Source organism: Dermacentor variabilis, chromosome 2, assembly GCF_050947875.1.
Source record: "Dermacentor variabilis isolate Ectoservices chromosome 2, ASM5094787v1, whole genome shotgun sequence".
Taxonomy (NCBI): domain Eukaryota; kingdom Metazoa; phylum Arthropoda; class Arachnida; order Ixodida; family Ixodidae; genus Dermacentor; species Dermacentor variabilis.
This window is the reverse complement of record NC_134569.1, coordinates 193,317,188-193,332,938: the sequence shown is the minus strand read 5'-3', so window position 1 is coordinate 193,332,938 and position 15,751 is coordinate 193,317,188. Positions and strand designations below refer to the sequence as shown.

At 45.2% G+C, this 15,751-nt stretch overlaps 1 protein-coding gene across 1 annotated transcript in view; it reads right to left on the bottom strand.

The window, feature by feature from the left end:
• LOC142573016 (galactosylceramide sulfotransferase-like) overlaps window positions 1-15,751 on the bottom strand; it is a 141,014-nt gene that overhangs the window by 102,483 nt on the left and 22,780 nt on the right. The window contains exons 2-3 of the mRNA XM_075682509.1: window positions 7,313-7,456; window positions 664-776 (exon numbers count right to left, since the gene is read on the bottom strand). Coding sequence (XP_075538624.1) covers window positions 664-776; window positions 7,313-7,327 — 128 coding nt within the window. The 5' untranslated portion in view covers window positions 7,328-7,456. The remainder of the gene's footprint in view (window positions 1-663; window positions 777-7,312; window positions 7,457-15,751) is intronic.

The window sequence follows — 15,751 nt, the reverse complement described above, 5'->3', positions numbered from 1 at the left end:
AAACTAAAGCATCTCTGGACGGTTTGTTAACCTCCGCATCATCAGGGGAGCATGTGGGTTGTATTGGCTTGGCTGCTAAATTTGCCGTTTAGGGTTACGTGCTAGGTACACTGAATGTTGCATTTAATTGTACCCAGAATGTCGCTTCCGCATTGTGCAGCACTGATACGCCTGGTACTTTCATAAATCACCTCTCTTAACGTTGAAATTAGCCAACATTTCTACATTGCTACACAACAGCCGGGCAGCCATTTAAATTATGGCTACGTTATTGTGTACTCGTAAAACTAAAGCATGTCTGGAATTCTTGGTAAATTCCGCTTCCCGACGTGAACCTGTGGGGTGTATTGGCTTAGGAGCTAAACTTCTGTTTTGTGGTACGTGGTATATACTCACAAAACTGTTCCAACGTTTTGCATACTCCTTTAATGTGAGCTAAAACTTAATGGAGCGCTCACTTCCCATATTCGCTGAACAAATAAAAAATACAGTTTTGGTGCCATATGCATTCTGGAGGGCGGAGGGAAGCCATTTAATTTGATATACGCCACTGCAACCTACCTACATCATGACTAAACACAAGGGCAATGCGCGCAACGCGTAGTCAATAATGAATGACGGAGGAAAATTATATTTGGCAAACGCGCTGCAATTCGTGCTCACCTAAGACCGGTTTTCAAGATTGGCTCCATCTCAAATCCCAGAACCAGAAGTGTCGAAGCGATGAGCAGTGCCAGGAGTGGGCGATGCAGCCGAGCTCCACGCTGGAAAAGGGTCTGCGGAAATATCCGCAGCATATTAGTGCACAGTTGTGTGGTTCGAAATTTACGAAACCGGAAGATCAAGGAAAGCTTCGTTTTATTCGAGTAAGCTTTATAGAACGGTAGCTTCGGCAGAAGGTCCGGAAACCTCTGAACATTTCTAAGCATAATGATTGCAGACTGTAGATAACGATACTACGAAGTCTCTAACATTGGCGACTACCTGGTGTGTCGCTGATTACACTGCGCTTTTTCGAATTCTCGCCAGCATTGAAGGCTCCCTGTTTTGACGACTAAGAACACAACTTCGGGCCCAGATATTGCGCCGCACTTGCAACCTGCCTCTGCGAGTCGGTGCCCCTTCGTGTTGAGGAACATTCCTTATTAGCTTAAGGAGAGGACCACTTAGTAGCATCAATTCTGGCGCGCAGGTCACATTGTGGCATCGCTTCAGTGCCTTCATGATAGAGCAGTCACTTCCTGTCCTAAGTGGTTGTATTTAACGCTGTTTTGTAGTTTGTCTAAATTTCGCCACGGCATTTCAGCATTCCTGGGCCCGCTCTCACAAAATTATGTGTAGTTCAGTAGCGGTAGGCCAAATACGCTCGGAGCTACATTATCTCAAAAATAACTGTCACAAGCATTACGCGCGAGAAAGGTGGCCCATGAATAAATGGCCCCTCTCGTAAAAGAAATACTGTGCACTTGAATCTGCGAAGGGATTGGTACTTCCCATACATCTTACATGAGTCTAAACTTAACCTCATTGGCACAGGTTCTTATGAAAACGACGCAGGAAAAGGGGTGTCGAAGGGTGGAACTACTGAGCGCTTATTATCACATATCTTATCTTCCTCGATAGCAATATGTGCCCCTATATAAATAAAATAAAAAACCACCAAAATAAACTTCTTAGCCCGAACTGACACCACAGCCCTGAAGCTGTCGCAAGACAACGAAGCAGCCGGCGCGCCTAAAATACAAATTCTCCTTATTCAAGGCAATTGAATATTAATGGGTAGATGACAGCTATAAGCAGCAGTATTGAAAGCGTTGCTTATTTTACCAAGATATCTGCGGGCTACATGCGTAGGAATAAATAATGACTCACAAGCGTACAATACTGGCAGAGTTGCAGCCTATTTCGGGACTTCTAGTGTTTCTTCAAAGCAGAGAATGTTTGACAGCGGCAACTTTCAAGCTGCATGTGACTCACATCTCTCGGAATCTGCTCCCTGGCGGAACGTGGTCGAAGTCGTTTCCTTCAAGAGCGCAATGGGAACGTCAAATCCAAAAGAAGCAGCGATTTCTTTATCGAGTGCCCGAGATGTGGGGAGCAGATATCGTAGGCTGTTATTTTTGTGGCCTGGGATTTTGGTGACGGGAGGCCGGTGCTATGGTGTGTCGACGGTGGAGGCTGCATTCATCGCCGCAGGGTGCCTTCTTCGGGCACACGACGACTGCGTGCACGGCTCTGGTTCCCTCGTGGATGCACGGCGTCCTCGACGGAAGCGGCTACGGGCTCACTGACAGCCATTCGGCCCCTCCCCGTGCTGGCAGCAATGCACCCCTAGGCGTCCGGCAACGCCCGCATCTTGACGACTCCCGCTCTGTTTGGGACGGTTTCGAAAGGAGGGCTGTGTATCGACCACGTGCCTTGCAGTTCGTTCTCTTTGGCCTATGCCGGGCTATAAAACTTGCCCGGCGCACCATTCTGACCGACCGCCAGATCGGACTGATGCCAAAGCACGGTTGCTGGAAGCGCCGGCCACCGAGAGATGCGTTAGCACCACGCACGCTTCCCGGACCCTCTCTCTCTCTCGACCTTTTTTCGTCATTAGGAACTGTCTGGGGAATCTGAGGACTGAGCGGTGTTATATTAAGCAGCTTGCGGCTGCTCTGTTTCTCTCTCCTGATAACCACGACAACATGTAAACATTGTATAAAGAATTCTTCGCCGAGAAAGCTCTCCCCGTCTATGACTCTGCCTAATGTAGAGTCCAGACCTCCTGCCGGCAACGCATACCTCGGCCCATGCGACAACTGAATGACAAGCGGGGGGATCAAGCCTTAAGTATGACGGACGACAGCAAACCGAGATCACAGTGATGGACAGCTTAGGGCTGGTGAGTGTTGGCTTTGCTCTTTTGCGTGACCAGGCTGACTGGATAGAGGTTTAATCCTACCCGCTGGTAGGGGCCTGCCGCAGAAGCGTATGTTTTGGTACTTCTGGGTAGAGGTCGAGGAATTATGACGCCACTGTTCAGCGATGGATTTGAGACAGTTGCTTAAAACTGAGCTCATATCCCTTTGCGAGGAGCTAGGCATTTAACTGAAGCTTGAAATGACGAAAGCCAGCATCATTGAAGCGATTGATAGGGCGTATCTGGCGAAAGAGGAAATCGTAGAGGTGTGGAACGAGATTCTAAGGCTCAAGGCCGACAAGCAGAAGCTAGCAGAGCTTCAGATAGAGAACCTTCGATTTGAAGCCGAGTTGAAAAATACTAGTGTGTTTTCAGAATCAGAGGGAGCAGGTAGACATGACCTTTATGGTCTATCTAAACTTATGCAACCCTTCAAGGTTTGGCAACACATAGGCCTCTATCTAGTAAATTTTGAGAGAACTTGGGAAAAGTCAAAATTTGTTCGCAACACGTCGGTGCTCCGCTTGCTCAATTTGTTGCCCTGCCAGGCAACAAATGTGCTTGCGAGGTTGTCTGCGGAACTATGATCAAGTGAAAGAGAGCCTATTGAAGCGGTTTCATTTGTCAGCAGAGGCATTCAGGCTGAGATTTTAAAGCCTGAACAAAACGCAAGCGCAACTTTTGCCGAGTTTGCTTATGAGTTAAAGGTAAATTTAGCCGAGTGGTTAAAGGGTGCCAAAGCTTTTGGTAGCTCGGAAAAGGCGGTAGAGTTGTTTGCCTTGGAGCAGTTTTACCCAAAGGTGCCGGAGGCAATGAAACTTTGGATCCAAGGCCGGGATCGTGGCGAGTCGGTGCAGTCAGCCGCTGACCTGGCGGATCAGTATGCCTCACGGAGAGGAACTAAAGAGGAGTCTGCGATCGCCGGTGCGGTGGAAAAGAGAGGCTGGAAAGTACAGCTAAGCCCAGTAATGTAAAAGGTGTAAAAGAAGTGGAGACGAAGGTCCGCGAGAATCCGGTCGGAGGCAGGAGACAGAGATTCGTGAGGAAGGATCAAAGAACTTGTTTGAAGAACGGAGGCCGGTGACGTGCTTTAACTGCAACGAAACCGGTCATATAGCGGTCGGCTGCCGCAAACCCAAAGTTGTGTTCACGTATGTTTCTGACTAATTACGAGTTGCTCACACCATACCTGCCTGAAATGAAGGTGAATGGGAAAAACTGTAACGTGTTGGGGGACAGTGGAGCAACCATTCACTAGGTGCACCCCGATTACGCGAAGCAGGAGCAATACAATGGCAAATGCGCTTGGATAAAGCCTGTGTTAGAAGACACGGGCGTCTGCCTTCCGGTCGCGTATGTGGTGATCACCGGGCCATTCGGTGAAGTGTGTACTGAGGTGGCTGTTTTCAACAACCTGCCGCCGCAGTACCCTTACCTGTTGTCTAACCGCACCGGTCGTTTACTGATGGACCAAGGTAAGGATTAGGTGGAGGGTACCGTTCAGGCTCTAATGAGATCTAGAGCGCGAGCCTTGGCTGCTAAACTGGAGAGGAAAGAACGGGATGCCGGCGGGAATGTGAGCAACCGACTCGGCGATGAGTCCGAAATTGAATAAGAAAGCCTTTCAATAACTGTGAGTTGTAAGGGAGAGACTGTTACACATGAGAGAGAGATTTGAGCCTACTAGCGAAAGTGACGAGATAGGTTCTCATTAAAGAGAAAACAGTTAATTGAGCTCTCACCATGACGGAGGAAGCGGCGACAGAAATTCCGTGCCTAAGTGCAATCAACAAAATTGCAGGAGTGGGAGATGTGAGAAGGTCGCTGCATCTTAGAAAGCTATGAAAGAGATGCAATTACCTGATCTAAAAAACTTGGTAGAAGAGCACATGCATTTGTCTTCTCAAAATCCAGGAAATACGAATCTGATTACTCACGACATAGAACTCACATCCGAGACTCCAGTGAAATGACGAGCTTACAGGATGGCAACGAGACTACAGCAAATAAAGAGAGAAGTTAAGCGAATGCTACAACTTAAAATAAACACACCTTGCGAGAGCTTCTATGCTTCTGCGTTCATTCTTTTAGAGGTCCCGGCTAAAGACACACAACCTTGCATTGATTATAGGTAGCTGAATGCCATAACCAAATATCAGCTGTATCCCATTCAAGATAATGAGAGCGTGAGCGCCGTGCGGTATGTATCCACTCTGGACTTAGTTACGGGCTACTGGCAATTGCCAATGACGGAGCGAGCCAGACTGAGCGCTGCCTTCGTGACTCCGATGGGCACATCTACACCACTTGTACTAAGTTTCCGGCTGAAAGATCATCCTTTCTGTTGTTCAAGGTTAATGGACAGGGAGTTAAAGGGCGCGAAGGAGTATTCCCGTCCCTATTTAGACGACGTAGCTATATTTTCTGTCATTTGGGAGGCGCATAACTACCCCCTCCGTTACGTTTTAAGGCGCTTGATGAATGCAGGTCTCACTGTGAAACCTACAAAATGCCAGTTAGTTCACGCCGAGGTAAAGTGCTTAGGCCATATTGTAGGCCAAGACAAATGGAGATATAGAAGCAGTGACGGTGTGTCCGGAAGGCGGCCATCAGAGCTTTTCTAGGGCTGGTTGGATTTTACCAGCGTTACCTTCCGCAATACTCAGACCTAGTGGCTCCACTGTCCTATACCCTAAGAAAATCGGCTCCTGCAGGCGTAATTTTGGATCACGTCAACGAGGGCGCCTTTCAGCGGCTCAAAGTGGTTCTCTCGGCTACTCCCGTGCTGCGTGTGCCGAAATTAGGCAGACCTATTATTGTACAGTGTGATGCAAGCAATCAATGGTTGGGGATTGTGTTGTGTCAAGAGGATGACAATGGTGAAGAGCACACAGTGTTATGCGCTAGCCGAAACCTCACAGTACGAGAGGAGGCCTATAGCGCATTGGAAAAAAAATGTGCATGGCTTGTTTGGGCATCTCGAAAACTAGCCTGCTACCTTTACGGAACGACATTTGTCTTTGTGACTGATCATTGCCCGCTAAAGTGGCTGCCTCGAATGTCAGGCAAGAATGCCTGATTGTTAAGGTGGAGTCTAGCACTTCAAGAGCTGAATTTCAGCGTGCGGTATCGAAAGGGAGCAGCGAATGCCAATGCCGATGGTTTAGGCCGCGCGTTTCAGTTTATCTTGCCAGCTTGTGCTAAAGTTGTCTTGGCTGCAACTGTATAATTTTGTCTTTTTGCCTTGTGAAGAAGCCGGAACACTTGGGTGACTGTCAGGAGTTGACGAAGTATTCGATTCTTCAATGTCAATTTCAGCTTGGTCGCCTGGCCCTGCCAAGCCAGTGATTTCGTTCAACGTGATTTAGTAGAAACTCAAAAGACTGGAGGCGAAGCAGATTTCTTCCGTCGAGTAGCTGAGACTTCTCACCGTACGAGATCTTCCCCGTCGGCGCAGGAGCTGTTATGTTTGTGCCCTGGGATTTGTCTGACGGGGTCCATTGCTATTGTGTGTCGACGGTGGAGGCACTATTCATCCCTACATGGCGCATTCTTCGGGCACACGACGACTACGTGCACGGCCCAGGTTTCCTCGCGCCGGCACGGCGTCCACGACGGAAGCGGCCACCGTCTCACGGACTGCTATTCAGCCTCTCCCCGTGGCGGCAGCAATGCACCCCCCTCCCCTCTGTCCGGCGGCGCCCACACCACGACGGCTCCCGGAGTGTTTGGGACGATTTCCAAAGGAGGGCTGTGCTTCGACCCCGTGCCTTGCAGTTGGTTCCGTTTGGCCTATGCCGGGCCATAAAACTTGCCCGGCGCACCACTCTGACCGACTGCCAGATCGGTCTGACGCCGCAGCGCGGTTGCACTAAGCGCTAGCCACCAAGAGCGGCGTTAGGACCACAGAGGCTGCCCGCACCCTCTCTTTCTGTCGACCTTGTTTCGTCCTTCGGATTATATGGGGAATCTGGGGATTGAGGGGTGTTATTTAAGCCACTTGCGACTGCTCTGTCCCTCTCTCCTGATAACCACGGCAACATGTAAACATTGTATGAAGAATTGTTCTCCGAGAAAGCTCTGCTCGTCTATGACTCTGCGTGAAGTGGCGTCCAGACCTCCTGCCGGCCACGCATACCTCGGCACAGGCAAGAAGACACACATATTCTACAGTCCACCTGGCCTCGTCTCTTATCAAACTTCTTTATTTTTACCAACATGGTGGGTCTAGGAAGACGGTGGGTAAGGGATATCAAAAAGTTTGAAAAAAACAGTTTAGTGCCGCTTATTGGGTCCGAGAATTTCTGAAGAGGCATTCAAAGAGATGAACGCATATTTTGATAAATTATTTTTGTGGTTCCTTAATATAAAGTCAAATAACTGGCTTGGACCAGGTGAAATACGTACCACAACTTCTGCCATTTGCTGTCAAGCTGGACAGGACTCTTCAACTGATTCAGTGTGCCAAGGATATTTTTCTTGGGAGGCAAATCGAAGCTTAAGAGCGAAAATAACCAAATTCTTCTGAGGCAGAACGTCGAAGGAGATTCCCTGGGAAAGCAGCCAAAAATATCAACCAAATTAATTTCGGTGCTTTTGGCACACGAACTGCCAATAACAATGCGGGGCATTGGCAAAGATATATGCTGTTCCAATCATTGTCGTAAAAATATAAAAATAAGTTAAGATATTCGGCGAAGCGAGTGGACATTCTTATAGTGGTCGCGTATGTTGTTTTCATTTGGCTAAAATAAATATTTAGTAAATTTTATTACTTAAATTTACTTACCTTACTTAATCTCTACTGTCTTAGCGTACACGTTGCGAAGGATGTCACAAAATGGCCGACATTGCCGTTGAAGAACGCAGGCCGCGTGTAGTCTTTCTTTGTTGTCGTTCGCGAAACGAAAGCACAGGAAATTGCAACGTACTACGCGAAAACTTGTACGCGTGCCAGTGATACGAGCGGTACGTAATGTTTCCCTTGTAGTCAAGTACGTTTGGCTATTACGATTTTTGAAGGCTACGCGTTGAAATGTCGTTAGCTTGAGGTGAGGTTTGGGTTAGCCAGATCAGCTCCTGCAATAAAGAAAGCAAGGCAGCACGAACTTTCCCCCAAGAATATGATTTCTGCACGTTTGCTTCTGCACTTTGGCTCTTGCAGGTATTATAGAATCCTTCCTATAACCTGTACACTCGGCAAACGCCAAAATGCTTTGGCACGTGAGTTAATGGATTCCTATGATATCTGCACAAACTAGACATTTGTATCAACGATACAAATGTGCCCAAATACATAAATTTAATTCCATTCGGTGAGCTAATGTTAGAATGAGCATATACCTTGCCAATTTCATTTTCGTTGCTAACTAATCCAATTTTAGTGCACAAATGTGTGTCGCACACTTGTGTCCTCTGTAATACAGCGTGCTTGTCTTCACTGAGCAGACAAAGTTGCGCGTGACGCTCTTTCCTGTCCACCCCTTTCTTCTAATCGTTTCGCTCTTCTTCAGCCTTAAGAAGCGACCTTTGTAATTTCAGAATGGGAGAAAAAGTTGCGGCCGCATTATTAGATGTGTACTTCGGACGATCATACACTACTCCTAGGCACTTCATCTCGAGTTTTATCTATTATACATGATGAGGCAAAAATAGATTACTCACTCCTGAAATCGAGTATGAGTTATCGTATTCTTAAAGCAACGAACAAACAACGGCATTGAGCCGCAAGCTAAAAACTGAATGGTCATAACGCTTTGCTTCATGTTTACCTTTCATATTTATTGTAACTACGTTAGAATGGACACATTTCATCACATTTTACTACAGTTCATTTTTTACGGCTCTTTGGTAATTGCACTTATTGCAATAAGCTAGCGTTGTCATATTTAGCATTCAGAATTTTTATAACCGACCTATTACGTTGGAGCAGAGAACAGCACTGAATCTGTGGCCATATGATAGAGAAATACAAATCCCTATGCAGCGGTAAAAATAACAGGTTGTTGGCTTATTTCATCCAACCCTGTATGAGATTTAGGTGATTCTCGAATGCCAGTGCTTTTTAATATGGAAACATTAGTAACCATTCGAACCTCCGCGTGGTATCACGAAAGTACCGATTATCATGTACTTAATACCACTGCTATGCTGAAACTAATGATGATCGTCACTGATTCATTACATGTCGCCTAACACCACAGATCTCACAAATAGTTGTTTTATGTTCACACTATACAAGTCGTAAGCGTTCATTAGAGATAAATTACCATTTTAATAAATGAATGAGGTTGCAATTCATCTAAGCATTTGCATGCCACAAAAGTAAGGAAGCAGACAATTACGGACCTTGTAGGATTTGTAGATATTGCACAATTTAAGCTGCCAATCTGTTATCCTGTATTTAACTTTACCGTTTCTTACCATATATTGGTTTATGGAATTTTTGCTTATGTACATCCTCTTCGCTGCCCTGCCTTCACACCCTAGAACTAGCGAACTGTATAATGACACATGTAGTTACTCGGTTGGGAGCGATGCCGTATCAAGATGAGACGACGGTGACACAAGACTGACACAAAGTAGACTACAAGAGAACAAGCAAATAAGTTTGTGTAACTCCTTTGTGTGTATTCAAAAGAAGCACTGGCGGTTTCTAAAAATTCAGCACACCCAATGCTACAGTTCACTTTTTAAGCCCCGTTACCATTCTTAAATTTTCACGCAAACATAATGCATCTTAAAATAATAGCGATAGCATCCACTTTACGTGAACAGCAGGCCTGCAAAAAAGTTCAGGTTACTAAAAATAGTTTAAGATTAGGCTGACTTATTAGGATAATACATCTACACTCAAACGGTGAGTCAACGAAGACTAGAACGGTTTCTTGGCCTGAACGTTGAGTCATATAGTTCTGGTAAAAGCTCTAGCTTTTGCTTTACTTTAAGGTAATTGCTTTTACACGAAACATCAGGCCACTATCAAATCAGCTTGTTTGTTCTTTGCATAAAAAGGACACCTCCAGAACTCACCCTTGTGTACAGCCGGAACTCGCCATTGTGTATGATTTTATTTCACGCAGCGTTGATCAGAATTCACCGAGAGGTCGACCTAGGGCATTTTTCTTTTCGACACCTCAGAATGTGGCTTTTCTACCAGGAACGGTTCCGTTAACTCGTCCTTTACAGTGGAATGGCATTTCTGCCTAGCTGAATCCTCAAAATAATTCAATATTACGTCCCACAGAAGTGCCAAATTTAACGCTGAAAGTTCCTGATGGCTTGACCGAAAGTTCCCTGATAGACATTCAGCAAAACAGCTGCGTCAGCCAAAGCGCATCTCTCAGGTGCAGGTGTTGTGACCGTTGCCGCAGCAACGAACTCTCCCCTATCTCCGTCTCTCTCTCCTTTAAGAGAGTTGCGCTTGCTTCGCAAGGCACGGACGCTCATCGTCTCATTTTCAAACTAACTTAGCTCCAGTCCCATTGTATGAGTAGAATCGTGTTTCTGAACTGCTCACATATCAAAGAACTCGCCTAGTGCGGAGCGAGCACCAAGTATAAAACATATCTTTATTGAGAAACTTAGAATGTCAACAGCTAGCATGCTGTTGATCCGAGCGCCATAATCTAGAGGACGAGGGCTCGGTTCGGAACGAAAAGAAAGGGGAGAGGAGAGAGTGCACAAAGAAGTTTCACTGAAGAAGAAAAAAAGTTCATCGTTTTCATATAGCTGTCTATTAAATAATCAGAGGTAAGGAAATCTTGATTTTTTAAGCTTTTCTGGTCGAAAAACGACCTCGTGTGCGTATTTCGAATTCGCGACCTCAATTCAAAAATAGAATAATGATCAAGAACACCGGTGAATTGTGCCGACACTTATAGTTGACAGTTAGCACTCGTATGAATCAGTGATGACGCTTGTTAAACCCTATAAGTTATGGGCTATAGATACAAGTATCCGCATGGCGTTTGCTGCATTCAAAGTGTTCCATTAATTGTGTGAGACCAAATCTCACCTAGTTTCATAACCGTATCAATATAAAAATTCTAAGTGCCAGCCAGAGAAAGAAATATTTCCTGCTTGCCAAGAGCTCGGCATATCAACAACAAAAAAAAACGTTATATGCAAATGAAGTGTGTTTTAGGAAAGGAACCGAACAAACGTAAACATTTAGGCACCTTAGAATTAACTTACATATGTGCGAAAATACTGTAGGAGCGTTTAAAGTGACGTTTGAGCAGTAAATTGCCGTTGATATTTGATGCTATAAGCCAATAGCTACATATTTCTGCCTAAAATTTTGCACACCCTTAGAGAAAGAACTGCTATCCTAGTTTGTCAGCATTCACCTGACACGGTTCATCGTAAGTGATGTAGTGAATGGTTAAATATGTTGCTAGTTCCTGTAGAACCGGAAATGCCTATAGCTGTAGGAATGGTTCCTTAGCTATTACACTGAGCGTGACGTTGTTTGTAAAAAAGGATACGCCGTGCTTTAGAGTAAACCAAGACTAAATGAATGACCTGAGTCTTCTTAGTCGACACGAAATCATATTCGCATTCTCTACATGAGTGAGAAGAGAAAGCGGAATTTCAGGAAGAGTTCACTAGACGATTCGTGTTGTATTGAACTGATAAGGGCGACATTTAACATGAACATAACAAATGTTACGAATATTAAACATGCACACGCCGTTTGAATATAGTAAAGCACATTTTCAAAAGTTGCAGCTCGTCTTCCTTGGCCACCTCATAGGTGAAACTCACGCTACTGCTCATTTGATAAACGAAAGAGCACTTGAACTTATGGCTTGCACTGGAATTTTGGACAATTAAGGCCGATAAAGCGTAACAAACAAAGCCTCAATTATAATGAATTCACACGCACTATGATCAGACAAATGTGCTCCCCACCGTTCCCATGGTGGCTGAACGAATTCAGCGCAAGAGTCACCTCTATATATTATTGTATGAAGCTCTCTGGCGTTGTCCACACCAGCCACATCAGAAATGGGAGAGCGTGCTGAGAACTAAAGCTTCTGCAACGCCAGGGAAGCCTTAGCCGCATTGTGGCTTGGAGGTAATGTTTGGTAAACAATCATAGCAAAAAAAAAAGAATTAAAAGTATTGAGCCGCCGCGAAAGGCAGAGGGATGCACGAAATTTCACTGTAGAGAAGAAGCATTTTGGAACCGGTCGGGAAACTTGCGCACAACGATGCTCACTGCTGTTTTGTCAAAGGCTCATATGCTGCTGTACAAAGCCTCATTTACGGTGCAAATATGCGCATTTCTTGTACACGAAGTTCGTGACGAAAAATATTGCGCGGAAATAGGGACAAAAAAGTGCGGAGATAACACCGCCTTGTCATGTGCACTCTTATTCATCACTGTTTTCTATGACAGCCATCCGTATACGAAGCTAACATTTAGACGTACTTGCAATATACATTTTTTTTATGTTGCTGCGCTTGTGAAGTCCATTATTGGGTGTATTTAATATTTAGTTATCTTGAAGAAGCTCACATTATTTGCATTGCGGGTCGCAGTGCACATATAGTTACATTGAAAAGTATTCATTATTGTGAATATTGACTCTTTATTCTTAACTTCATTATTTGTTTAAGAATCCTGAAGTTGAATAGTAGTGAATTCATGCTTGGCTAGCGGAAATCCTAAAGCTAGCGCGAATTTTGACATGTGGGCCTTGTAACTTTCGTTTAAAATATACCACTGTTCCTGGTAACTTTCAGAAAAAGAAACATCCGCCTAAAATCTGCGAACGATAATTTGCGACGCAAACACACCCTTTCGCAAACATTAGGAATGATATCCCTAAGCGATGCTTTTCTCGGAATTTATGTTAGGCGCATTGACTTCACTATGTGACGGTTTCAATTTCATAACTTCCACATGTGGATGAATACTGCGGCCCAATAATGCAGCTTTTTAATAATGCAAATGTCCCTTTCAATTTGTCGAGCAAGTAAGGTCGCTTTTTCATATAATCAACATGAACACTAATTGTGGCGGAATATTTCATGGGCAATGTTGAAGAAATGTTGCAGTTTCGCCGGAATTGCGGAACTTCGATCCCGATAGCAAATTATTAGAGTAAAGGATAGTAGTTTCATCGGCCGTGATCAACTTGTAAACGTGCGAATACTAATTAGAGTTAATACTAATATAATAATAATTATTAATAACGCATAAACACATCTTAATCGTTGACCGGGGACACTCGCTGTAAGAACACTGGCGTGGAGATAAGCGGCAGCACCAGCTAGCGAACTAACCTTCGAGCTGCCTCTTGCTGCAACGCAAACTAAGGGGCATGAACACAACACACAGGCTGCTATCAGCCCGCGGCGCACCTAGGCTGTGTCCCCATCGCTGATCGCCTTCAACATACGACTCGTGCGGCAGTTGCTAGGATATAAGGCAAGTAAATCTAATCAAATAAGGAAGAAATCATAAAAAAACATATTGAGCGTCGCTGCTGTACGCTGTACGTAAAATTCCGCAGGAAGGCTGCATATGCTTGATTGTAACAGCCATAACGAACAGGCAATGAACTCAACAAATACCAGTGCCTTGAAAAAGCAGGGCCGGTATCAAAAACATTTTTGTATAGACCATGCTTGGCATATTATTGTCGAAGAAATTATCTTGCTGCAAACTTAACCGATGCGAATAAATGAGGATGCGAGAACACGAATACATAGGAACAGCGTCGTCTACCAACCAAACATATCAATGCCGGCAATGTATTATCACCAGCAGGAAGCACGCAATATGGTATGACTTAGGTCGTTAGGACGTAGGTCATTAGAAGGAAAACCACATCATCTATAAACGCGATGTAAGGGTGACTTTACTGAAAGAATTCAAAATGAAAAATGACGTCATTCATAAAGGCTACATATGTCACCAACGAGCAAACAAAAGCGAAACAATATGCTCAGTGGGATAAAAATGAAGATCAGCATCTAGCGCGATGATGGGAATAAATGGTCAATATCCACCTAGTTGGAGCGTTTACGAACTTTAAGGGTGGCGAATGAAAACAAAATACAAAAACAAAAAGGGCCAATAATATTCATTACCATACACGGAAAGTTGGACAAATAAAGGTAATGTCCAAGAACAGAGAGTGAAAACCGCCTTTTGTGGATTTACATCAATGATAATCTCACCGGGAAGAGCTACCATACACATAGAAATAAAGAACACTATCCCGCACATGATTTTCGAGAAAAGCCAACTCGTCTTTCGGGCGTAGCATCCATAGCTAGTTTACACATGTGACTCCAGCTCTGCTCAGCTCTGGTCCACCGCCGGGCCAAGACCTATCGGTGATCTCCAATTACCTCTTTCTTTCCATAGCTGATAAGTATTTGCGCAACCAGATATGAAAATTTCATCCTCCCAGCTAATCTTCTGCCTTCTGGACTGCGCGTCCATTCCCTTGACCCCATTCTGTGACTATAATAGTCCACCGGTTATCAACTGTACGCATTACCTGGAAGGCACAGCTCATTTTTTTCTCTTAATGTGAGCTGCAATATGGGCTATCCATGTTTGCTCTCTGATCCCGTCCGTTCTCTTGTACCTTAACGTTATATCTAAGGTTTTTTGCTTTCCACAGCTCTTTGTACGGTCCTACCCGTGTTCTCGAGCTTTCATGTTAACCTCCAAGTTTCCTACCCATACCTTAGGACCAGCGGAATACAATGGTTGCACACTTTTTTTAAACCCAGTAGTATTCTCCTACTCAGGATTTGGTAAAGCATGCCGCATGCATTCCTACCTGTTTTTATTCCTCTGTAAATTTCTTCTTCACGATCAGGGACCTCTGTGAGCAGTTGACCTAAACAAACATACTCCTTTACAGATTCTAGAGATTGACTGGCGATCACGAGTTCGTGTTCCTTTCCCAGGCAATTGAACATTACCTTTACCAACGTCATAGTGTTACGGAAGGATGAAAGAAGACAGAGGAAGAATGAGATTGCGAGACGCTGGCTGCTGCGTGTTGTTGGCGTTCAGCCATCTTGTCTACGCTGACTCATCCTGTATATATATTGTAAATACAGTCTTTATATATTCGTAACATCCGCGTAACATATTGGTGGGAGGTGCGGGGTACCAAGGCTGGAAATTGAGCTCCACAGTGGACGTCGCATCACCATCCGCACCATGAATGACGGTGAGCACGCAGGATCAACGTTGTTGCCGCCTCCAACATCACCGTAACCGCCTACGTCGCTGTCGCCTTCGGTTGTGGTTGCGCAACCCAAGGATCCTGGAACTTTCTGTGGGACCGATGGCGCCGACGTTGAAAAATGGGTGGCTATGTATCAACGCGTGAGTGGAATCAACAAATAGGACCTTAAGCTTATGTTAGCCAGCCTGTTCTTCTACCTACGAGGCACGGCAAAGCTGTGGTACAAAAACCACAAAGAGGAGCTCACCAGCTGGGACGAATGCAAAGAAAAGTTGACAGAGTTGTTTGGCAAACCAGCCGGCCGTGATATTGCCGCAAAGCAGGAACTGGCCTCCCATGCCTAGTCCCCCACGGAGGCCTATGTCTGGTACATGCGGGACGTGCTGGCACTTTATCGTAAAGCCGATCGCGGCATGTCAGAAGCTGAGAAGGCCGTGACACGTGCTTAAGTGCATGGTGACGAGGCCTTTAATCTGCTCAAGTGCAAAAGCTGCTCTACTGTTGATGCCATCATTAAAGAGTGCCGACATTTCCATAAGGCCAAAAGCCGACGGGCCTTGCATCCATTCGCCAGACTTTCTTATACTGCCGCAACGTCGACGCGAGAAGATCAACCCGC